General features: G+C 38.1%; 1 protein-coding gene across 1 annotated transcript in view; it reads left to right on the top strand.

Annotated features, from left to right (window-relative positions):
- LOC116182066 (hemicentin-2) overlaps window positions 1-25,891 on the top strand; it is an 89,983-nt gene that overhangs the window by 20,441 nt on the left and 43,651 nt on the right. The window contains exons 3-4 of the mRNA XM_031502566.1: window positions 8,229-8,412; window positions 13,364-13,558. Coding sequence (XP_031358426.1) covers window positions 8,229-8,412; window positions 13,364-13,558 — 379 coding nt within the window. The remainder of the gene's footprint in view (window positions 1-8,228; window positions 8,413-13,363; window positions 13,559-25,891) is intronic.

The following is a 25,891-nucleotide window of genomic DNA, read 5'->3' on the forward strand; positions in this document are numbered from 1 at the left end:
TTCGCTGTCTTAAAGGCCCCCTCCCCCCCTTCAATTATTTCCTGAGATGGGAGTGGAACTGGTTTTATCCTTCATGGTGCCCTAATGAAAGGTCTCAACGAAAGGAATTAATTTCTATCAACCATAGTCCTCCTCCTCGACTTCTTATCGTGTTCGGATATATTCCCTTATATCTCCAGGACGGATTATCGGAAGAGGGGACTCACAAAGGGCGATTGGAACATCTGCAAGAAATATATCCATTGGTGATGTCAAAACTTTAAGAGCGAATATCTCGAAAACGGTTTGTCGGAGGAACGTACTCTCAAAGGCAAAATCTGCAGAATGGAGTCTCGGAGAATTTTGAATGTATGCCAGGCGGTCTTTAAATGTTTGTGTGTAAAGAGCCTCCTCCCCTTATAACCCAACCATTTACTAAGCTATATCGGTTAAACAAAAATGCGCTTTATCTGCACAAGGGTTGTGCACAATTTATACTTGTTTATTTATTATTTTTATAATATTCCATTTATGGCTGTCATTTTTCAATTTAAGTGTCCTATCAAAAATCTGCATTAATACTCAAAAAATGTATACTTGTTTCTTATCGTTTATGGAGGAAATTTTCTACAAAATGATGACCATTTCTTTCTTACAATAACGAAGAAGGTGAATAGTTGAACAATATTGATATATTTTTTAATTTCAATAAAATTATTGAATAAGTTGTTTATCAAATAAATAGATTTTTTTTCTAATCTGAGTTGTGAGTTCATACAGGAAAAAAATTCTCCACGCCCTGTACATGATGAAACATGCTTGCTTCCCCTTTTCGAGAGAAATGTATTAAAATTGGTTTACACATATAAATAATAAGTCCATCATTCGAAACAATTCATAAGAGGTAAACAGTACTAAGTCCCGTAAAACAAAATTTTTGAAAAAATTTCAAAAATTCGATCGTACATATGTAAACTTACTAGTTATAAGTAACATGGTTCTTCATGATGAAAGTAATCAAATGTATAGGTTAATAAGGTCAAATTATTCCTTTGTGCTTCTTATAATGTGGTTTTCTATAAACTTTTGAATTTGTGACTTAGTATACTTTACCTCTGAGGTACAGAAGTATATTGTTTATTAAAATTTAATTTCATGTTTTTTTACAATTCTTCTTTTAATTCAACAACCATTAAGATTGGTTTGTGTCCGTCTCCATCCTTTCCGATCTTCATCCAAACTTTTCAGTGCTAACGCTAAGTAGGAGGTACATCCCATGTCTACCATTGTTCAATGGATGCAAACCTTCGTGTCCGATCCAGGTCTGTCCTCACACAAGGCCTCTCATCTCCAACCCTCCTTAGTACCTCTGCATTACTCACTTGGTATCCACATGGCAATGGTTCGCGCATTTCAAGTAGCTATGCCGTTACTTCTGTATTCTGCCGAACGCCTTCACACATCAACCTGGTGAACGGCTTACGATACTCGTCGATGGTGTCCATTTCAGTCAACAGATTCTCTTCTAAAACTACAATATCCTGCAGGTGAAGAATTAAGATCAGCAGAGCAATCGTTTTAAAAAAATAATTGAATTGTCGAGTTGTAAAAAGTCCAATAAAATATTCTTCCTTCATACTAATTGAATAGATTCTCATTGGAATTTGGATCAAATATAAGAAGTTATGGGCGAAAGCAACAATATTAATATTATTTGTTTCTAGCAGTTTAACGGCTGTAATTTTGATGAGTGGCAATTCAGGGTCAAGATTCATATAGACTCCCTGAATTTAGTGGACGTTTTAACTTGAAGAAAGATAAGAGAGAATGTTCTTGAAGATGTCTCGGAAAATTCAATTATTGAAAATCAACAAGAAACAAATGAAGAGACAAATGATACCACAAATGCAGAAGAAAATGAGTCTAATAGACCGAGGCCTACGAAAAACAAAAGGCGCCCTCTACCGCCGAAACCGTAAATCTTTTATAAGAATTTTTTTTCGTTTTTGCAATCTCCGCCCCAAACGCATAAGATGACAATTTTTTTTTTCGATTTTTTCGAAGGAAGGGTATAGTATGGAAATTTTTTCGTTTTTAATTTTTTCGCATAACTTTCGAAGTAGGGCTCGTATTTCGACGAAACCTTTTGTAACGTGTCTTTTGACATAAAATGCAACGTCCGACGTGTAGATCGAACGAATCGGGGACGTTTTTGAATTTCCGAGGTGCGCACCAGGGAATATCAATTACGCGATAAATTTTTTGAAAATTTCGATTCAAAAGGTCGTCTTCGTACGAGCGCACGCAGGAACTCTATATTTTACGTCGGTCGGGGCTAGCACATCGAGACACGAAAGAAAACACGTCTATAAGAAATCTTTTTTTTCCGGGTCGTTCTGAGAAAATTTTTTTTTCGGAGCTCAAAAAAAAGGCAGTGTATAACCTTCCTTTTTTACCAAAAATCGACTAAACCAAAATTTCTCGGGAAAACACTTTTTCTTATTAATTTGGGTGCGTAGAATCGAAATCAATTCGTACTTTTTCGATCAGACTTCTCAATCAAAAGTTATAGACTAGAAACCAATTTCGAAAAAAATTCAAAGGGCTGTAACTTTTGAACTAGTAGCCCAATCTTGGAAGTGTTTGAAATTACGGATTCTACAGGCAACATTCTATAAGAAAATTGTTTTTCCGGTTTGATCTGAGACAAATTTTTCCCGGGGCTCAAAAAAAGGTAGTGTATAACCTTCCTTTTTTACCAAAAATCGACTTCACCAAAATTTCTCGGGAAAACACTTTTTCTTATTAATTTGGATGCGTAGTATCCAAATCAATTCGTACTTTTTCGATCAGACTTCTCAATCAAAAGTTATAGACTGGAAACCAATTTCGAAAAAAAATTCAAAGGACTGTAACTTTTGAACTAGCCCTATCTTGGAACTGTTTGAAATTATGGATTCTACAGGCCACATTCTATAAGAAAATTTTTTTCCGGGTCGTTCTGAGACAATTTTTTTTTCGGGGCTCAAAAAAGGCAGTGTATAACCTTCCTTTTTTTTACCAAAAACGACTACACCAAAATTTCTCGGGAAAACACTTTTTCTTTTTAATTTGGGTGCGTAGAATCCAAATCAATTCGTACTTTTTCGATCAGACTTCTCAATCAAAAGTTATAGACTAGAAACCAATTTCGAAAAAAAATTCAAAAGGCTGTAACTTTTGAACTAGTAGCCCAATCTTGGAACTGTTTGAAATTATGGATTCTACAGGCCACATTCTATAAGAAAATTTTTTTTCCGGGTCGATCTGAGACAATTTTTTTTTTCGGAGCTCAAACGGAGGCAGTGTATAACCTTCCTTTTTTTTACCAAAAATCGACTACACCAAAATTTCTCAGGAAAACACCTTTTCTTATTAATTTGGGTGCGTAGAATCCAAATCAATTTGTACTTTTTCGATCAGACTTCTCAATCAAAAGTTATAGACTAGAAACCAATTTCGAAAAAAAATTCAAAGGGCTGTAACTTTTGAACTAGTAGCCCTATCTTAGAACTGTTTGAAATTATGGGATTCTACAGGCCACTTGATATAAGAAAATTTTTTTTCCTGGTCGATCTGAGCCTCAAAAAAAGGCAGTGTATATCCTTCCTTTTTTACCAAAAATCGACTACACCAAAATAATAATAATGCGCTCCCTTCGCCAAATTATCAATGTGATTGTTACTGTGTTACGTATTAGAGTATAAGTGCAAAAGTGTTATTCGCAACGGAAAAAGAGACACTTCTCTCCCGGTCAAGAATGTGACATGACGGTTGTATTTTGCTATATATTTTACCATCAAGCAATTTAAATATAAATATACGCAATATTTATGGATCAAAGCAGTTGAAGATGAGCTCACATCAATGGAGAAGAACAATGTATGGAGGATTGTCGAAAAGTCTGGTTTGAAAAAAATGATGGAGTCAAAAGCAAGACTAGTTATAAAAGGATATTTACAGAAGCATGGTTTCGACTATTTTGAAACGCTCCAGTTGTGAGTTTTATTAACTGTTGCTATTGGTCTTTTCTCCAACAGCTGGATGTGAAAACAGCCTTTTGCATGGAGATGAAGAGATGTACATGAACTTACCCGATGGTGTTACAAATGAGGAAAAAATTATCAAAGTCCTCGTTTGAGATCGAAGGGACTTCAGCGCATTTTTGTGTGGCAGATCAGTATTCTATTAGCCACTTTCGATTCAACCATCAATAACAGATCTTGTCGAAGGCTACTACATTCACTAACCGCTTCCCACTTTCCTCGTGCACCCGCAATTCGCTTTTAAAGATTTGACTCCACCATCAGGAAGATCGTGTCGGGGGCTACCACATTCCCTTTGACGGTACCTACTTCCGACGTTCGGTTCACCCGCAATTCGCGTTTGAAGATTTGACTCCACTATCAGCAAGATCGTGTCGGGGGCTACCACATTTCCTTTGACGGTACCCCCTTCCGACGTCCCGTTCACCCGCAATTCGCGATTGAAGATTTGACTCCACCATCAGTGAGATCGTGTCGCGGGCTACCACATTCCCTTTTACGGTACCCACTTCCGACGTCCCGTTCACCCGCAATTCGCGTTTGAAGATTTGACTCCACCATCAGGAAGATCGTGTCGGGGGCTACCACATTCCCTTTGACGGTACCTCCTTCCGACGTCCCGTTCACCCGCAATTCGCGTTTGAAGATTTGACTCCACCATCAGGAAGATCGTGTCGGGGGCTACCACATTCCTTTGACGGTACCCCCTTCCGACGTCCCGTTCACCCGCAATTCGCGTTTGAAGATTTGACTCCACCATCAGGAAGATCGTGTCGGGGGCTACCACATTCCCTTTGACGGTACCCCCTTCCGACGTCCCGTTCACCCGCAATTCGCGATTGAAGATTTGACTCCACCATCAGTGAGATCGTGTCGCGGGCTACCACATTCCCTTTTACGGTACCCACTTCCGACGTCCCGTTCACCCGCAATTCGCGTTTGAAGATTTGACTCCACCATCAGGAAGATCGTGTCGGGGGCTACCACATTTCCTTTGACGGTACCCCCTTCCGACGTCCCGTTCACCCGCAATTCGCGATTGAAGATTTGACTCCACCATCAGTGAGATCGTGTCGGGGGCTACCACATTCCTTTGACGGTACCCCCTTCCGACGTCCCGTTCACCCGCAATTCGCGATTGAAGATTTGACTCCACCATCAGTGAGATCGTGTCGCGGGCTACCACATTCCCTTTTACGGTACCCACTTCCGACGTCCCGTTCACCCGCAATTCGCGTTTGAAGATTTGACTCCACCATCAGGAAGATCGTGTCGGGGGCTACCACATTCCCTTTGACGGTACCCACTTCCGACGTCCCGTTCACTCGCAATTCACTTCTATTGGCGACACGAGAAAGAGAGACAGCGATTCGAGATTCACGAAACGTTAAACCGCGTGAGTTCGCAACGGAAGGTAAAAGGCGCCTGACTACTTCTCGAAGACGCGCGCGCCGCCTCGCAAAAGGTCGTTAATTTCGCCCCTATGACAAAAAACAAAATTCCGCCACGCAGGAGTTGTGCGCGTTTACAACATCTTTCCGACGACACCAATTTCAAAAGAATCGGACCAAAACTGTAGTAGAAGATAGGAAAAAACTGAAAATCCTTCACGTTAGTATACTACGCTCGAGGATGACGCCCAGATGTCGCCAACCCCACATCATGTAGCCATGTCCCTAAGGTTGACAAATTTCACGGCCCTGTAGATACACGTACACCCGTTGCCTTTCTACAAGAGTTCTTCTACGCGCCCACATTTGCTGCCAGCCAGCCAGCCAGCCAGCCAAAGTGAGATTAAAAGCTACTTTTTACAAAAAAAATTTTTTGCAAAAATGCGCTAAAAATGTACCTACTCACAGCTACTCTCCTGATTTCAGACATTAATCAAGGATAAATTGTTTAATTGATCCTCTTGGTGCTTGGAGCACTTTTGTTGATCCACAGCATTTCCTACATGAAAATGCCTAACACTTCATCTGTGCATGGAATGAATCGTTTTAGTGTGATACATTGGATCAGTCCAAAGAGGTTCAATAAATTTGGAGATTCGGAGAGGAGAGCAGCAGTTGATTACGTCGACATGCCTTTATGGTTAATTCTCTTGAACATAGGTCCGTACTACACTGTGAATTGTGGGCAGAAACACCTACTCGCATAACATGTTCTCCTGATAGAAAGGTATACACGAGGGTACAGTGTTAGAGCAGTTACTTTTAACATAGGATCCTCATAACTTGCTTTGAAAAAGTTATTTTCATGTTTTCATTATTTTTTAACTGATGCTCAGCAGCAACATCTCGCACATGGTACTATCCTTATACGAAAGTTTTGCTAAAAAAAGGGTTGGTGCGCTACTCCTCCTCTCATAACAGAATTTCAACGAAAACAACGGTGGAACGGTTCTGTATAATAGAATAAAAGTTCAAAAATGTTCTCCTGGTGTCCTGAGAAGATTTATATTTTTCTAACGCCGAGTGTATTAGGAGTAAAACACCTTCTTGTGTAGCATATTTACCAGATACAATATCTGTTGGAATATTTCTCTTGAATTTAGAACAAAAATCTTGTCGTAGACTATGATCTCCTGGTTAAAATGGAAAACAACATATTTTAGTAACAGGTGAACTTGAAGCAGAAACACTTACTTTGAATCTCCTGGGACAATAAAAGATTAAACAAAAATAAGGGAGATGATAGAGAATGACCTCCTCATAGTTTATGTTCCCCTGGTGGCGACCAGAAAAATTTTTTGATACAAATACTTGGTGATGTGTGCGCAGAAACACCTCATCGAACAACATATCTTTGTGATACACGTGGTTTAAGAAAAAGAATGGTGGAGTACCTCTTTTGGGGTTAAAGGGGACCTTCTCATAAGATCATGTTTTCCTGGTAGAGAAGATTTATATCCTGATACAAAAGTTTAAATGGGAATGAGGTGTTTGACCATTGCTATTGTGCTTATCAAAAGATCTGCTTACAGCTCATGTTCCCTTGATAGCCAGAGAAAATACTTACAACGTTTGGTACGGATACTCCGTGAATTAGGTATAAAAGCAGTCACTCTCACAACAAATTCTCTTGATACCAAAGTTTAAACAAAGATAAGGTGATCGAAGGGGATAAAAATTGACCTCCTCATGGATTATGTTCTGATAACCAAAACAATTACGTTTTCCGCGAAATAGAAGTAGAAACACCTCCTCGAATAGTATGTTCTCTTGATCCAAAAGTTTGAAACACCAATAATAGTAAGTTGTTAGGACATTTCTCTTGAGCTTAGAGTGTTCTTGTTTATACATGACGTATTCCTGGTAGCCAGTGAAAATTTGAAAAAAAAACAGACACTCAATCCATTATGAGAAAGAACACTTCCTCGCTGAACATATTCTGAAATTTTATTTATTGTAAGAAAATGCCTGCAACATCCGATAGGATAACTACCTCTCAATGTTACCTTGTGCTCAGAGAATCCACCAATCTTAAATTCTTAATCTTGAATTCTTTATCCCGAATTCTGAATCCTTGACCACGAATGCATTATTTATTATTAGCAGACCCGGCGAATTTCGTATAGTCTTTGGAAAATCTCATTTAGTTCGATAGGATGTACACTCGGTTTCGGCGGCTGCGCCGCCTCACCTCGCTTACCCGCCTGCCTTCATACCGATCTGTTTAGTTAGAAACCTTCGCGGGCATACGTCCAACAGTTTCGCAAAGTTTTATCGCAATTATTATTTATTATTTATTATTTATTATTTATTATTTATTATTTATTATTTATTATTTATTATTTATTATTTATTATTTATTATTTATTATTTATTATTTATTATTTATTACTCCCTTGGTGGCTTTAACTGGACGTTGTTCCCGTGCACGTGTACATACGATAGCTAATGTAAACCATGCATAGAGGCAAAGGAAACGTATGTTCGAGTTGAACGGCTAAATAGTTTATATCAATTTACACTCGACTTGCCACTTTACGGAGAAATGAGGAAATTGACAAAGTTCTGACTTCTCCGCTATCGCTCCATAAGTTTTCGCTTTTGAACTGAAACTTCGAATGCCGGCACACACGAGTCAAATCACTCAATTGTGTTATTATTTAATAGATAAAGTTGACAAACACAATTTCGACGAAAGTTCGGCGCACGACAGCAAAAAAAAAATGGAAATCATTTTTCTCTCTTTGTTACAGTTTCGCCGCAGAGACCGCGAATTGAGTACAACGCGTCCCAAGTTCTGCCGGGACACAACTTGACGGCGCTGCACGGGGAGGTCGCCGCGATTAAATGCGTGTCGCATTATGGAAATCCGCCACCTGTGCTTAAATGGTTTTTAGGTTCGTATTTATTTTATGTAAGTAGTCATTAGATGGATCTCCGTAACTTTTAAAGCGGAAAGTTTTTCAATTGAGAAATTTGAAAAGTTCTGGTATTGAAGTTGGGAAAACTCAAATGATTACCGATACTTTTTGGGTGCATCTCGAACTAGCAGCTCACAACTTATGTTGTATGCTGTATCACCCCGAGTACCGCAAGGGCAGAAAAAAGGGGCACATGGAAAAGCTATATCTGTGTAACAAGAAGAGTGGGGGGGGGGGGCAAAAACAGAAGAACATGAAGTACCAAGAGAGTAGGTTACACAGTTAATTGTAATGAAAAAAAAAAGGTATTGGAATAGAGACAAAAGAATAAGAAAATCAAAGACGAGAAAAAAGTGAGAAGCAGAAAAGGATAAATATGAGGATAAAAACAAATACAGAGAGTAAAGGAGAAAGGGAAGTGTTACGAGAAGAAAGATACAGACGACAATGGGCATTTACTTGATAAAATAAGAGAAAGGGGAAGAAGATTTTGGAAAATGATGACTCAGAGTGAAGAAGAAGAGGACGTAGATGCAGAGATATAAGATGAAAGAGATGAAGAAGAATTGAATGATCAATGAAGGGCCACCGAGTAACTTCTCTAATGCATGACTATTGCGTGTAAATCAGTGAAGAAGGGAAGGAAAAGGTAGAAAAATTGCGAGCTGGTATGTTAAAAAAGGAAACCGTATAAAAAAGTGGTGGTAGTGGTAGGAGATACAAATATGAAGAAAGAGGAGCATGAGCACAATGTAGGTTGTGTATGAGATAATGAAGGAGAAAAATTCCGCAGCCTATCGGTAATTCTTGGTTATGAATTGGAAATTTCATCAATTAGACAATGACAAAGATGGCAAGTAGGGAATGCAATACCGGGATCGCGGGATCCCGAAATACCGGGATCCCGCAGCATTTTTGCGGGATTAATCCCGCACATAAATGGAGCGGGATCCCGCGGGATTTACGGGACTGAGGAATTTGTCGACCAAGGGAACGACTCTGTTTGCTTTGTTAATGGAACGTATAACGGAGAAATTATTTTTAAAATAATTGTTTAACTTTTTTCGTTAAAAATGTACTATGATGTTTGAGGCACTTTAGAAGTTCGCCTTTTTGTGCTTTACAGGTGAGGTTTTTTTGAGTTCTAAGTTAGGCTGAAGGTACTTTTTTGTTGAATATTGTGATAATTAGCGATTTATTTTAATACAGAAGTTAACTGCACAAAATTGTTTATTTGCCAATTTATTTAAAATTTTTCGAGATCCCGCAAATACCGGGATCACACGGGATTCACATCTAAGGATCCCGCAAATACCGGGATTGAGATTTTGCTGCGGGATTGTATTCCCTAGCTGTAACTCTTGAACTAATAGCCCAATCTTGGAACTGTTTGAAATTATGGATTCTACAGGCCACATTCTATAAGAAAATTTTTTTTCCGGGCCGATCTGAGACAATTTTTTCTTCGGGGCTCAAAAAAAGGCAGCGTATATCCTTCCTTTTTTACCAAAAATCGACTACACCAAAATTTCTCGGGAAAACACTTTTTCTTATTAATTTGGGCGCGTAGAATCCAAATCAAATCGTACTTTTTCGATCAGACATCTTAATCAAAAGTTATAGTCTAGAAACCAATTTCGAAAAAAAATTCAGAGGGCTGTAACTTTGAACTAGTAGCCCAATCTTGGAACTGTTTGAAATTATGGATTCTACAGGCCACATTCTATAAGAAAATTTTTTTTCCGGGTCGATCTGAGACAATTTTTTTTTTCGGGCTCAAAAAAAGGCAGTGTATAACCTTCCTTTTTTACCAAAAATCGACTACACCAAAATTTCTCGGGAAAACACTTTTTCTTATTAATTTGGTGCGTAGAATCCAAAACAATTCGTACTTTTTCGATCAGACTTCTCAATCAAAAGTTATAGACTAGAAACCAATTTCGAAAAAAAATTCAAAGGGCTGTAACTTTTGAACTAGTAGCCCAATCTTGGAACTGTTTAAAATTATGGATTCTACAGGCCACATTCTATAAGAAAATTTTTTTCCGGGTCGATCTGAGACAATTTTTTTTTCGGGGTTCAAAAAAAGGCAGTGTATAACCTTCCTTTTTTACCAAAAATCGACTACACCAAAATTTCTCGGGAAAACACTTTTTCTTATTAATTTGGTTGCGTAGAATCCAAATCAATTCGTACTTTTTCGATCAGACTTCTCAATCAAAAGTTATAGACTAGAAACCAATTTCGAAAAAAAAATTCAAAGGGCTGTAACTTTTGAACTAGTAGCCCAATTTTGGAACTGTTTGAAATTATGGATTCTACAGGCCACGTTCTATAAGAAAATTGTTTTCCGGGTCGATCTGGGACAATTTTCTTTCCGGGGCTCAAAAGAAGGCAGTGTATAACCTTCCTTTTTTACTAAAAATCGACTACACCAAAATTTCTCGGGAAAACACATTTTCCTGTTCATTTGGGTGCGTAGAATCCATCAATTCGTACTTTTTCGATCAGACTTCTTAATCAAAGTTTATAGACTAGAAACCAATTTCGAAAAAAAATTCAATGGGCCGTAACTTTTGAACTAGTAGCCCAATTTTGGAACTGTTTGAAATTATGGATTCTACAGGCCACCTTCTATAAGAAAATTTTTTTCCGAGTCGATCTGAGACAATTTTTTCTTCGAGCCTCAAAAAAACGCAGTGTATAACCTTCCATTTTTACCAAAAATCGACCACACCAAAATTTCTCGGGAAAACACTTTTTCTTATTAATTTTGGTGTGTAGAATCCAAACTAGGGAATGCAATACCGGGATCTCGCAGCATTTTTGCGGGATTGATCCCGCACATAAATGGAGCGGGATCCCGCGGGATTTGCGGGACTGAGGAACTTGTCGACCAAGGGAACGACTCTGTTTGCTTTGTTAATGAAACGCATAACGGAGAAATTATTTTTAAGATAATTGTTAAACTTTTTCGTTAAAAATGTAGTATGATTTTTGAGGCACTTTAGAAGTTCGCCTTTTTGTGCTTTACAGGTGAGGTTTTTCTGAGTTCTAAGTTAGGCTGAAGGTACTTTTTTTGTTGAATATTGTGATAATTAGCGATTTATTTTAATACAGAAGTTAACTGCACAAAATTTCTTATTTGCCAATTTATTTAAAATTTTGCGGGATCCCGCAAATACCTGGATTGAGATTTTGCTGCGGGATTGCATTCCCTAATGGCAAGCAACAATGCAACAAGTAGAAAGAAAGGAGGAGAAAAGAAGTGAGAAGGGAAGGGTGAAGAAGGGACGGACAGATGACAAGACGGAATATAAGCTTCAGACCGATAAATAAAGAGGAAAGTAGAAGAGAAAAAGTGAGGCCATAGGAACATAAGAAAGAAGATTGGGAAGGGGCACAAAACAAAAATCAAGGGTAGGTATAAGAATCGAATGGTAAACGTATTGGAGTTAAAGGGTCAGCAAGGATGAAAGAAGAAGAATACGAAGAAAGGTTGCTTTAAATACTTCCTCTTTTCGATTCTTTGAATTCATTTTTCATTCTTAATTTTTGCATTTCTTCTTATTAAGCTTTTTCAGGTTCTTCGCAAATGAGAAGAAGTAACGATGTTTTTTCTGCAATGTTCGAGGTCACGATGTCAGTGTTTGTCGAAAGAAGAAAAAGAAGCAGGTGTCAAAAGCCAAAACTCCGCCAGCTACCGAGGCTATGGCTGCGGCAAATCGGGAGTCCCACGTCGACAGTGCAGGGATTGCTCGGGAAAAGTGATCGTGAGCGGAAAAAACGCTAAAGCTCTTGGGAACGTTCGGGACCGGAAGACACGCTCGCGAGCGCCTTAAAATTCATCACTTGAGGGCGATTAAAAGCAGTCGCGAGAGAAAATAAAAACGCCCCTCTGAAATGTACCCATTCCGACGGATGCCTTTCGGGTTACGGAACGCGCTAACGACATATGGGGAACACCAAAAAAGGTTGCCTCCACACAAAATTTTCTGGAACCGAAGAACGTCAAGGTCCTCACCTTCCTTCAAACCGGTTCATCGTATCAGAGAACCATAAAAGGATTTGTAACTGTGGCTAGGCCCCTCAGCAAGCTAAAATAAACGCTGCCTGTGAGTGGACATCCGAACAAAAGACTTGATCACGTTGACGTTGCGTAAATGTTCAATACTGTAAAATGGAGAGCAGAACTCTATAAATCCATTACGACGTAAGTTGCTTCATATTACACTTATAAAGATTGAGTTCTCACTTCGGGAAAGATTCAGCTGTTTTCCCTCACAACGAAGATTAATGATGCTCTCCGTAAAAATTGTTTAGCGATTTATGATATTGTCGTCGTAAATTATAAACAAATCAATTGAGGCCGCGAGACAGTCCTCCAAGGAAAATAGAATGTCGAAACAAAAACGAATGCTTGGCCATCAATTTGTCTTCGGATCATTTAACGCAGATATCAAAGTTGGCGATCCGGGATCGTGAATAATATTAACGAGTCTTTTACGTTAACGTTTGATTTATGGACGACTAACTAACCTTGATGGTGTTTGCATCGGGCCACCTTAGCTCGAGCTAATCTTGGAGGGGAATGCCCATGGGGATGCTGTTGTTCGAGGACCTTAATTTCTGTCGGCAGTTTCGAACATCAATCACATCACGCACACTTCGGCCTACTGTTGGGTTCATCACGCGCTAACAAAAGTGCCCGGTTGCATACGTGAGATTAACGACGGACGAGCCGAAAGCACTTAACCGATTGATTTATGTTCCATTCTCTGATTTTAAGCAAACCGTTGTTTTATTGATTTATACTCTCTCTTTAACGAGGTTTGCATTCGCTTTTTTCTTAAATTGAATTCGCCCCTAAATCAATTCGTAACGAAATGCAATTTGGTCGGATAAATAAATTTGTCTTTGTTTTCAGATCAGAATGAAATAACTCCTTCTAGAAGGCAAACCAATTCGACCGAATTAGATAATCCGCGAACGTGGATGGCAATCTCAGTACTAGAATTAACGATATCTAAGGAGAATCACGGACGAACCCTTAGGTGCGTGGCCGTTCACGAATCCTACTCGACGAAGTCCAGCAGCATTGAAGTGCGGCTCGACGTTATGTGTAAGTATGTTTTTGGTAGAATTCGTTTTTGTCCATTACCGAGATTGCTACGTGCAAATCCTTTATCATTGCAGCTCCGTACAGGTTGGTGCTATCTATACATAAAGGTTGGTGCCATCGTAGTACTTAATTTTAAGACGGCCATAATCCACGGTTAATTATCTGGAAATGGATCTGTACTTAAAACGTAGATATTTTTATCAATTACAAGGTCAAAACCATTTCCACACGCAGAAAACTGAAAGTGATTTCTGCTGTTCTACTTTAAAACTTTAACACTTACACTTCTGGTTATAGAACTGAAAATGAAAGCAAAATTCATACAATGTTAATGTTTTGTAGCACTTGACTTGGGGTTTCAGGCCTCAGGAGGTTGAATCCTTAATATGTGAAACCTTCGAAAAGGTTTTCATCACTAACGTGGCCCATCTCCCGTCATTTAAGACATTTGTCCTGCCTGATGCCTTTCCGGACAACTCTATTCTTATACAACCATCGTTTTAGAGGTCCTAAGCCACCTTTCGCTAGACCGTGGCCATCTGTTCCAATATGGGCAATCCGACGGGCGATGGATACTTCTTCCTAACCATCGTCATGGTGTTTTCTACTGTGGTGATTGCGTCGAAATCCATTATCCCAACCGTTCACCTTTCTTTAGGCATTATGGTGGTTATTAATCTAATCTTGTCACTCGGCTCACCTACGGATATGTATCCGCCTTCTCATTGCCTCTTTGATGCTTTGTGAAACAGTGGTATATTTCTCCCCGTCATCATTTTAGTAAATTTCACGGAAACTATCAACTAGTAGCAGCAACCCCGAGTTTTTACGTTGACCGCAGTATTTAAAGGAACACCACTTCTATTAGAAACAATTTCCTTCTTTTGGGATTAAAAAAAACACCGTAACACCTGCAACAGCGATAAGAACACGTTATTTCGCCCGAAAAAATCTCCTTACCGCAAACGACCAGGTGTCCCTACATTTTAACACGCAATTTCACGTTTTACAATTAAATACACAATTTACAAAAGCGATAAAACTTAAACAAGAATTACGAAAGTACAAAACTTCTAAAAACATAAACGGACAGTGAGACACCAATTCAAATACAATAAACTAACTCTGTGGCTTATTTAGCAAATAATCTACCATATTCATGCTTATTAAATTAAAGTACTGTTATATACAAGCTGTCCCGCCATTCTTTTTTGTGTTTAGGTCGAAATAACGTATGCATGTAACTCATTTAGAAGATTCCTGAACTTAATATTGAATTTAAATGAAAACCTTTTTCAAAGTTCTTTTGCTACAGTGGAAAAAAGGTGAATAAAAAAAAAGATATTTACAATTACGGTTTCAGAGTGAAAATTCCAACCAATCCATAAGGTATAACGGTCTGTACCGAATACAAACAGAAAAATACACTTTACCTTACTGATACAAGTACAGCCCTTTGAATTTTCTTTCGAAATTGGTTTCTAATCTATAACTTTTGATTGAGAAGTCTGATCGAAAAAGTACGAATTGTTTTGGATTCTACGCACCAAAATTAATAACAAAAAGTGTTTTCCCGAGAAATTTTGGTGTAGTCGATTTTTGGTAAAAAAGGAAGGTTATACACTGCCTTTTTTTGAGCCCCGAAAAAAAATTGTCTCAGATCGACCGGGAAAAAAACATTTTCTTATAGAATGTGGCCTGTAGAATCCATAATTTCAAACAGTTCCAAGATTGGGCTACTAGTTCAAAAGTTACAGCCCTTTGAATTTTCTTTCGAAATTGGTTTCTAGTCTATAACTTTTGATTGAGAAGTCTGATCGAAAAAGTACGAATTGTTTTGGATTCTACGCACCAAAATTAATAAGAAAAAGTGTTTTTCCGAGAAATTTTGGTGTAGTCGATTTTTGGTAAAAAAGGAAGGTTATACACTGCCTTTTTTTGAGCCCCGAAAAAAAAATTGTCTGAGATCGACCCGGAAAAAAATTTTCTTATAGAATGTGGCCTGTAGAATCCATAATTTCAAACAGTTCCAAGATTGGGCTACTAGTTCAAAAGTTACAGCGCTTTGAATTTTCTTTCGAAATTGGTTTCTAGTCTATAACTTTTGATTGAGAAGTCTGATCGAAAAAGTACGAATTGTTTTGGATTCTACGCACCAAAATTAATAATAAAAAGTGTTTTCCCGAGAAATTTTGGTGTAGTCGATTTTTGGTAAAAAAGGAAGGTTATACACTGCCTTTTTTTGAGGCCCGCAAAAAAAATTGTCTCAGATCGACCCGAAAACAACATTTTCTTACAGAATGTGGCCTGTAGAATCCATAATTTCAAACAGTTCCAAGATTGGGCTACTAGTTCAAAAGTTACAGCCCTTTGAATTTTCTTTCGAAATTGGTTTCTAGTCCATAACTTTTGATTGAGAAATCTAATCGAAAAAGTACGAATTGTTTTGGATTCTACACACCAAAATTAATAAGAAAAAGTCTTTTCCCGAGAAATTTTGGTGTAGTCGATTTTTGGTAAAAAAGGAAGGTTATACACTGTCTTTTTTTGAGCCCCGAAAAAAAAATTGTCTCAGATCGACCGGGAAAAAAACATTTTCTTATAGAATGTGGCCTGTAGAGTCCATAATTTCAAACAGTTTCAAGATTGGGCTACTAGTTCAAAAGTTACAATACAACGTTTAGAATTACCACTGGAATCGTCCATCTTTGGAAGGCTGGATTACCCCTATATTTAAGACTTGTGGATTAGAATCAAGAGTTGTCGATGCTGGATTCTGGATCGTAGCGAGAAAGCCGCATGTCTGCGGGAATTTTATGAAACCGTATTAATTGCATACTAAATTGAATCGGTTTTAAATTCGCACGTCGGATTTTCGCTATTTTACACTTGATAAAGTCAGCTTCGAAGGAACGCGTCCCGCGTCCCTACTTACACCGAACTTAGCTCGCGAAATACCTTATCTCTTAACAGCGATATAACACGTGAGTTAATTGATTTTCGCCTGATAAAACCACTTATAGCAAATGACCAGATGTGTCTTACTTCTAACACCTTATCTAAATTGAGTAAATTAAAAATCCGATAAAATCAAAGAAAACTACGCAACTACGTCACAAATTTCCAAGAGGAAAAACACATACGGAAACACAAATAGAACAAACCAACTATGATTACTTCTTAAACAATCCGCCAGATCTACTTTCAAAAATTTCATCATCTTCATATACAGGAGCTCTAGTCATTTTTTTTTAAATATTAGCTCGACCATTACTGGTGAAACGGAGTCGGTGCAATTGAGCTGGGTCTGGAGACACCGCCAAGGTTTGACGCTGTCAAATTAAATGGCGTCAAAATAAACGAATTTTTGTTCGTGTTTTATTGCCGGAACGTGGTGTTAAATGGGAGGCTAATTAACAGTAATTATTGTCAACACAGGCACAAATTTTGATCCGGAAGTCCGGAGGTTTTTAACCATACAAAGATAATAATGATGAAATAAAGGTAAAGCTCTCTGTAAATCAAAACAAAACGGAAGTATATTAAAAGGATCTCTGTCTTTCCAATCTGGGATGTAAAGATCCATGGTCTGGTTCTGTTTGGTAGGAGATGCAGGGATTAAGTTCTGGTTCTTGTTTCTGGTCGATAAGGGGTAAATTAATTAAGTTCCTCAGTCTTAACAATAACACCTTTATAAAGAGAGGGGGATTGTGAAAGGATTCAATGTCAAAGGATGGGGACGACAACAGGCGACATCTAACGGAGGAATTTCATAACACACAATACAGGATATTTTGTTACAACTGAAAATATATGCAGAATAACTCATCCTTGAAGTTTCTAGTCTGAACTGGCAAAGCTCGCGATCAAGGTTTCAAAGCCATACTGAGAATTTGAGGCTTCAAAGGTTTCAAAATTGGAAAAAGGTACAGAAAACACAAGGTATTGATCCGACTAGGAGTTTTTGTGCTATTATAAATGTAACACGACCGCGGAATTATCATATTTTATCGATGTCGAAGTATTCCAACTTGCAAGGAGTATTTTCGTCTTTGAAACCCGACGACTGATGGGAAAACAGTTAAAGTTTTAAGAAAGTTTCCGAAACTAAAAAGTTCAGTATTTAATGAATAACCGCAACTGTCTAGTTTCGTGTAACGCCAGGACAGATGTCACCTTCTCGTGGAATTACCATAATTTTTACTGGGAAATTTACTCAAACTCGCATAAAAGTGACGGAAAGATGCATTTTTCAGTGTCTAATAAAACCAAAAACGCCTTTGGGTGTCATTCCGCGACTAATTAACGTCGTGGCGCCGCTCGCCGTTTTCCACTTTTATTTGCCCCGGTATCATTAATTTGCGCGCTCCCGCCATTTAACGACGCTAAAAGTGTTTTTTAACATATCGCCGACGATAATGCGATAGGTGGGGCGTGTGTGAAAAGGAAAAAAAAGGGCGTAATGTGCTTGACAGAAGTCAATAATGGATATAAAGTTTCGACAATAGACTTCATCACCTAACGTCTGCTCCACGCCGCATTGATACTTCAAGCCACCCTCTCCGATAATCCGAACGATGTTTTTGCTAGGGGTTGAATTGGCTCGCGATCTCTTTCCACGCCGACTTGTGACAAACTAAAACAGTGGTCGTCATGGAAAGTATAATTACGTAAGCTTTTCTTATGATACCATTCGCTGGGTAGGTGTGCGCTCGCTTGTCTCTCACGCCATTAATCAAATATTGCGCACAATAGCCGAAGACCATACAACAGTTTGCGAACTGCAAGAGCGTATTGTTTTCGAATACGATGTAACTATAACAATAACGATAACAACGGGAGCAAAACAAACTTATTTATAACTTCGGACGCCCTTTTGGCTCGAGTTTGTAATGTAAGCTGGAAGCTACAATTATCTTGGGACAAATAAGAGAAACGCGACTACCTTATCTAAACAATTCTCACTTCGTTGTAATCAATTTCCGTTCTATTTGCATAGCTTGGTTACAGTTACTGAAGCACATACAATTTGATTGAAAGCAAATGGATACGTTGGCCTTTAGTCGATTTAAGGAATTCGCTTGTTTTGGTCCTTCGAGCCGGAACGTGCATCTAGATTAAAATGCAATTCGCTGCACTTGGTCATGCATAAACTGCCGATAGGCAAAGAATGGAGAAGCACGCCAATAATGCGGCGTACGTAAAAGAGACCTCCTATTAGCTTAATTGCTTTTGTGACGTTCAGGTAATAAGAATTTAGCATGGTCGGTTTAGTGATTTTCTCTTGTTTCGTAAATAAATTTGCAGGTAGATAGGAGAATGTATCACATAGTAACTTAATAACGTCTAAAGTTGACTCCATTCGCCCACATTGATCCAGTCGTCTTGTATAAGAAAAACGATATTATCTCAGTGAGGCCATTGTGTTCTGATAAAAGTATTGGCAGGTATAAAACTTAACGAGTTTGTAGTAAATCGAAACGGACGGCCTTATCACCGGTATATAAGGGAAGTTTCTATTTCATTTTTGTTTCTGCTGGTTTCTCCTGTCTGCTCCGATTGGTAATATAATCCCAAAGGTTAAGATAAAACGTTACTTTCAGGCCTAAACGTGTTCACGATATGTGAGTTTTTTTCCGAGTGTAACTGATACGTGTCGCAGCATCTTCTCGTTCCCATTTCTTGGATGCGAACTGAAAATCTCTACCACGTAAAGATATACTGTTGACAGATATCTAACCTGAACTAGAATTTATCGATTTTATCTCAACAAGAAAATGACATAAGTAGAAAGAATGGAAACCTTTAGGCGAATTCTTTTGGTCTATGCGCACATTAAATATGTGTAATTGTCCTTACCAATTAGCTACAATTGATTTTATTCACAGACACTAGTAGAGTTGGAGTACTAATACATTTTATTTCCGTAAAATTGCGAAAAGAGACTAATGTCAAAATTCTTGTATTACAGTTTTGACGACCCCCTCTGTATTTTCTGGTAATATGATCATGATCACTAACCACAGTTGTAAAATCGATACGTTTCGTAAATATATAAATTATTCATTTATTTACTTTCGTTTTCGAATTGTTGAAATAGTGAGCAATAGATTTTCAATATCCATTACGTGAGTTATTTGAAAAATAAACAGCAAAAGTGTCATAATGTGCCTACATGTATTGGAATAAGTATGAAAGTACTTTAAACAGTCATAAACTCATTTGTACTATGATATTAAGCATCTCATTTTTTGAGAGGTATTTAATAACGACAGCTTTTGATTTATTCAAATAAGAAGACAACAATAACGTAATAAAGGAAAATCTTAATTAAGGTGCAATTTTTCCATCCTTTTAGTATTAACAGTATGCTTGCGGAATTTTGCGCTAAACAGGCAGGTTTTTTATAGTAGGAATATAGATGATTCATATTCCTGGACCATCTTCTCGCCCAAACCATTAAGAAAACGTAAAGCCTCTTCCAGAAGTATCCCAGTAATCTCCACAGCAACGGAAATAGTGACCCGAGGCCTCAATATCGAAGTTGTCGTTTTCTCATTTCGGCATCCCTGGCCATATATCTGTTGTCATATTTCGATTTCAGGGTTACCAAAGGTCAGCGACGCTTTTTTTGCTGTGTTAGATTTTACTCCCAAGGTCACTAAAGATTAATGATCCCATTTTTGTTATATATTTTATTTCAAAAGTCGACAGAGGTCAACGACCCCATTTTGAATAACTACCTCTAACAGGGAAGCAAGTATTTGCATTTACTTTTAAATACAAATCCTCATATAGAGCCCAACCTGAGCATTTTTCGGAAAAGTTTCCAATTTTCCACAACGTTTTCTTTATACCATTGACATACTACATTTCTGTTGCAAATTGCACCGTTTTCTTCTGCAAATGAGGTAGAATAAAATTACAAGCTAAGCCAACATTCACTTTTGCCATAGATTGTCTTTACAATAATTTATCTTCTTTATCCATCTTGCAAAACCGCAGTATGCATCTTTACACCCACTTAAAGCCGATCATTTTAATAAAAAAAAAACAGTAGTTTGTGCAAACTTATCAGCCATTGATCAAGCCACTGTCACGAATAGCTAAAAAACCGACCTATTAACAAGGAAAGTGATGCCGAAAGAGGACGAGGAAAATGAGAAAGAAGAAGTGTTTACAACACCGTTTCCGAAACGACTTTGACATCCTATTTCTCAAGACTAGATCGGAGTAGTCCCTCGTCTCTCAACAACTTTAGTCCGCTCGTCAGACTTTTTGTCCAGAAAAATCATGGAGGTCATTGATCTAGGGTAACCTTGAAAATGAAATATGGCCATTGGCTTGGAAAACGAAATGATATGACAAAAGTGAGGCCATTGGACTTTGATGATTTTGAAAATCAAATATTATGTTTAATGACCTTGGAAGTATAATGTGACAAAGCAAAAATTGGTTCGTTGATCTTTAGTAATCTTGAAAGTGAAAGACGACAACGCAAAGAATGGAGTCTCTGACCTCCAATGACCTTGAAAGCGAATACCCTTGATTATCACTTTTACCTACTTACCAAGGTCAGCGCTAGTGGCGAGCGACCTTAAACTGGTCCAGGTTCGGCGTTGAATATCTACTATCGTCTCATCAGAGGCCTATCATAGAGAATTTTTGTAAACGACGTACTAGAAATTTAGGAGATCCCGCTAGTTAATACTCAAAATTGAGCTGCTCATGGAATGCACGCAACTTTTAAGTCCGTATCAACCGCGCTCGCTATCCCCCAATACGTTTCTTGTTATCGTTTGGTTATCGCCAGACATACTTTTGTTCACATTCTCTATGAAGCGGTATATGTGTACTTTTTTTGTTCCCAGTAAATTGAAGGGTTTCACATTAGTATTTGAACCTAAAATGCCTTTAGGACTCAAAATTTTGCTATTTTTTTTTAAATTTCAGCTTATTCGAACGGTCTTCATGGCCCACAAGTTAAAATTAACGACTTCACATTGAAATATTTGCAGCTGGGGTGCTTATTTCAAAATTACTTTGCACGTGGCCCACATTTTGCATTAAGGGTTTCAAGTTTGAAGCTTAGAATGAATGAAGAAGAAAGAAGTATTTAACCAATTTGTTGTAAACCTCAGTCAAACTTCAGTCTCTAAAATAGTGTCTTCATTACTGCAAGCTTGATTGCTGATTGTTGATCTTCATACGTCACTGCTCTGGATGACTACAAATATAATAAATTCTATTGTATTGTATTGTAGAGAATATGCTACAGCGACATCAAGGCGCCGGCAGGTCGATAAAGGATTAGCGTGCGTATTCGGGAAATTTCTAGAAGCTTTTTGTTTGTTACATAAGTTAATTGAATTGCGTTTAGTGGAAGTTTAATGGAATCCTAGTTAACAAACTTGGACCACAACGTCCAAATAAAAAAAACATTAATAAGCTTTGATCATAGTTACAGATTTTCGACTGACAAAATCCCAATATGATCCGGCCACAACACTAATATTATGACCAATGCACTTAAACGCACAAAAACTTGACCTTCTTGAATCTACTACCCAATCAGGTTGATTGTAGTATCTGGCTGAACTGAATAATAATAACAATAATAAAGGACTTTATTTACATTAAATAAATGGGCGAAGTTCAGCTTCCAAACTGTTCTACCGCTTAACTCAGAAAGAGAACTGAATGTACTGGATTCTCTTCGACAAACCGACGAATTTGCTTAAAGCGATTAAAGGCAAATAAACTTAAACGTAGGCCTACGTGTCTTCTTAAATTCCCAAATCAAACTTGGCCTCGGAACGTGCCACAAAACTCCTATTAAACAGGCGGCCAACCTGCCTCAAACTTGGCAAAACAAACTTCCCTTTCTTCAACGGACCGCAACTCGGCTTCGAGCTTGTCAGAAGCACCTTCTAAACGCGTACTCCCGTATTTAATCGGATTAGAAACAAACATTTTTTTAAGATTAATCTCTTCTATAATGAACGAAAGGCCCAATACATCAAGTCTGTCACAAACGCATTAAATAAAACAAAATTGATATCAAACATTGAGATTGAAATTTTTCTAACCCCTATTAATTCTAGGAACTATTCTTTCTTTTACTATAAGATAACCAAGAAGACCTTGACTGCAAGCTATATTCCCAAAATCGTTGTGTGGTTATTCGTATATTGTAATGAAATTTTAATTAATAATTAGACCACACGGGTTCATTCCAAATGCCTAGATCCAGACAACGTCCCAACCGACATTGTTTACACAGCAATATATATGATCCTCACTCAATTATTACCTCTGAACCACGGCCGTCTGAGTTCAGAAAGGCGCTCTCTGCCAATAATCTGATAGAAGAGGAGGACAGAAATAGAGACCTAAAGCATATACGTGTTAAAATAATTGAATTGCTGGTTGTAGACGAATAACTACAGGATTCCTGTATAGCATTAGCTCTTGTGGAGGTGTCAACGGAAACGGGATGCATGTATCAGGTACCGGCGAGTAACGTAGCACCAGGTCGGTACAGGAGAGCTACAGGGAGCTGGCGTAGTCTTACTTGACTCGTCGTGCCTCACTACAGAACAGCTCGACTATGTCGGGTGACTCACTATGGGGGAGTTCGGTTTGATCCTACTGCTTACTGTAGAACAACTCGGTGTAGAATAAAATATAACGAATACTCGTCGCACTATGTACCACCACAGAATATAAATTTAGACCTACATTTTAAAGAGTAACAAATCTTCAGGAAAGTTTAATAGTCTTTAAGAGGTTTTAAGAAGTTTATCGGTCTTTAAGGATATATAAGCCTTCCCGAGTTAACGAAGAGATTTTAGTGAAACTCTTCAAATCCAGGATCGTAATTTGGGCTCAAACTGGCACAAAACTTTTCATTTACACAAAACAAAAACTTACCTCCTGTATGAAGAAAATGAGAAATTAGCACTCAGGGCCAGAGACAAAGACCACGCTACAAACGCTCGATGGAAACAGGTTAAATAAAGACTTAGTTACATTGTAGTGTGAGTAATCCAAATATCCAGTCTTACACTGGCGATTTCCAGTAAACAAACGTCTCAGAAGCCGGTAGCCCAACGCGAAATGCGATTTTAAGACTCGCCGAATTCTTCATTTCCTCATTCTTCTGATTCTTCCCTTTTCTTCATTGAGCAACATTTAAACCCTTATAATACATAAGATTCTTCACATTCTCCGAATTCTCGTTGATCGAGCAATTCCTCCCTAGCTCAGGCTAATCAAGGGCCCTAAGTATAAAAGTTTGAGAACCACCATACCACAGCACTTCAAACGTGTTCCGTACTAAGTTATTGTTATTGTAATCGACGTCGATAAATGCAGACAATACGGTGAAAAGTACGAGACGATTTGCTGCCGGATGTGAATCATTGTTCACGAAATTTAATTGTAAATGGAACCGCATTTGTTTCTTTCATTACTTGCAACGCATAAACTAATAAACACGCACTCCAACTGAAACTGAGTTGTACGACAATGTAGCAATATTCATTGCGAAACCGTATTTATACGAAAGAGAATGAAAAGCGGTTCTTAATTAACTTTAACGCGATCCTCGCTCGACTAATTATAATCCGAAGGACCAATTAAGTGCTATAGTAATACGCCATATCGTAAAAGTTTCACTGTACATGATTGTAAAGTACTAGCGGGTAATCGAAAGGAAGCGACAATAGAAAGAAAATCCCCGAATTGGGAATTACTTTTCGAAAGTGTACAGTTGTGAATGTTTTTCATTTCCATTCGCCCTGTTTACAAAATTGCCTATTATGCTTTGAGTAATTTTAATCGGTCTAGCTACCGTTTCCTCCCTGCAATTTATCAATCATTATTATTTCCTATACGCGTATACTCTGTTGAATGGAGGGCAAAATAACGGTTTAACACCACTGCTCGCCTGCTCGTTTTACGAAACATAATGAAAAGCCATTTTCATAAATTTACATTCGTGTTTATATAACGTATATAAATAATTTTAAGGACATTGATAAATGCCATTTCCGGAAGGTTTCCATTACATTGTTCTGGCTTACCAACTTTACTCATAACATGCAAAATGGTTTTTAACTGAGAGCATACATCAACGGTGATCAATGTGACTCCTTAATTAAATTGTCACCTAACAATAAGCAAGAAATTACTAAGGTATCACTAATTTTCTTTTCGGGACATTTTCACGACGATAGAAATTTTTCAGAATGAAAGTGCAGTCAAAGATCATGATCATCTTATGGGATTTATAGAGGACTAGGTCATCAAGATTGCAATTTTAAATAATTCTTCCAGTAGGCCCTTATGGTAATCTTAAAAATTACGTACGATTTTCAAATTGGAACCACTCCAGAATATGAAGATTTCAGAATTTCAGTTGTCATAATATGGATTCAGTAAGTGTGCTCTTGGGGTTTTTCTAATTTAAATTTAACATACCTTTTTAATTTGCTCGGTTTTCTCTCCACGCCTCGAATTTCTCCCATTCTACGATTCTTCAGAAACTGTGCCAACCATTCTGCGATTCTATAGTAGGATTCCGCCAAGAGTCATGTAAGACCAATATTTTTCCACCCTTCTTCCAAAGAATTTTAGCTCTTCCACGTACTTCTACAAATCCATATTTAGTTTTAGCCTTTCCATTCCTGCGATTTTTTCAAATTTTCTCCGATGGTTCTTCAAGTTACCGCAATTTTCCAAAATATTCTCAAGATTCATTCTTTCATCATTTTTTATCTGTGGCAGAGATGTGAATTTCCTTAGATCAGTTTCGAGCATTCTTCCGGTTACTCCGAATTAGGTTTTCCCAATTCGTAAGGTAAATACCGGAGTAGTATATAACAACTTAAGACCGCCTGCAGGGGCACCTCTAAAAACACTATGCGAGTCACTCTGTAATTGGGGAAAGCCCAGAACAAGAGAGGGATAATAATTTAAAAAAACCGTGTGTGGAGAGGGTCATCTTTTACCCCAATGCAATACCCCCCCTGGCTATCGTGCGGGTGGTAAAAATGCTGCCTTTCATTTAAACTTTTTCTAATTTATTTTTTATCTTATTTTTGCATTTATTTTTGAGTGGGCGGAGCTTCAACCAAGGCTGTTTTACCAGCTCAATCCACTATACATTTACAAATATCCATGTCCCACCCCGGATTCGAACCAATGATCTTTAGTACCGCAGTCCATCTTCAACTGGACTGCGCTACAGGGACCGGAATTTCTGTCCGTCCATCTGTGTCCGGACGGAGTGTCTGCTTGTGTACATGAAAACTCGCGAACGTTTTCGAA

Source organism: Photinus pyralis, unplaced genomic scaffold (genome assembly GCF_008802855.1).
Source record: "Photinus pyralis isolate 1611_PpyrPB1 unplaced genomic scaffold, Ppyr1.3 Ppyr1.4_unclustered_Scaffold337, whole genome shotgun sequence".
Classification (NCBI taxonomy): domain Eukaryota; kingdom Metazoa; phylum Arthropoda; class Insecta; order Coleoptera; family Lampyridae; genus Photinus; species Photinus pyralis.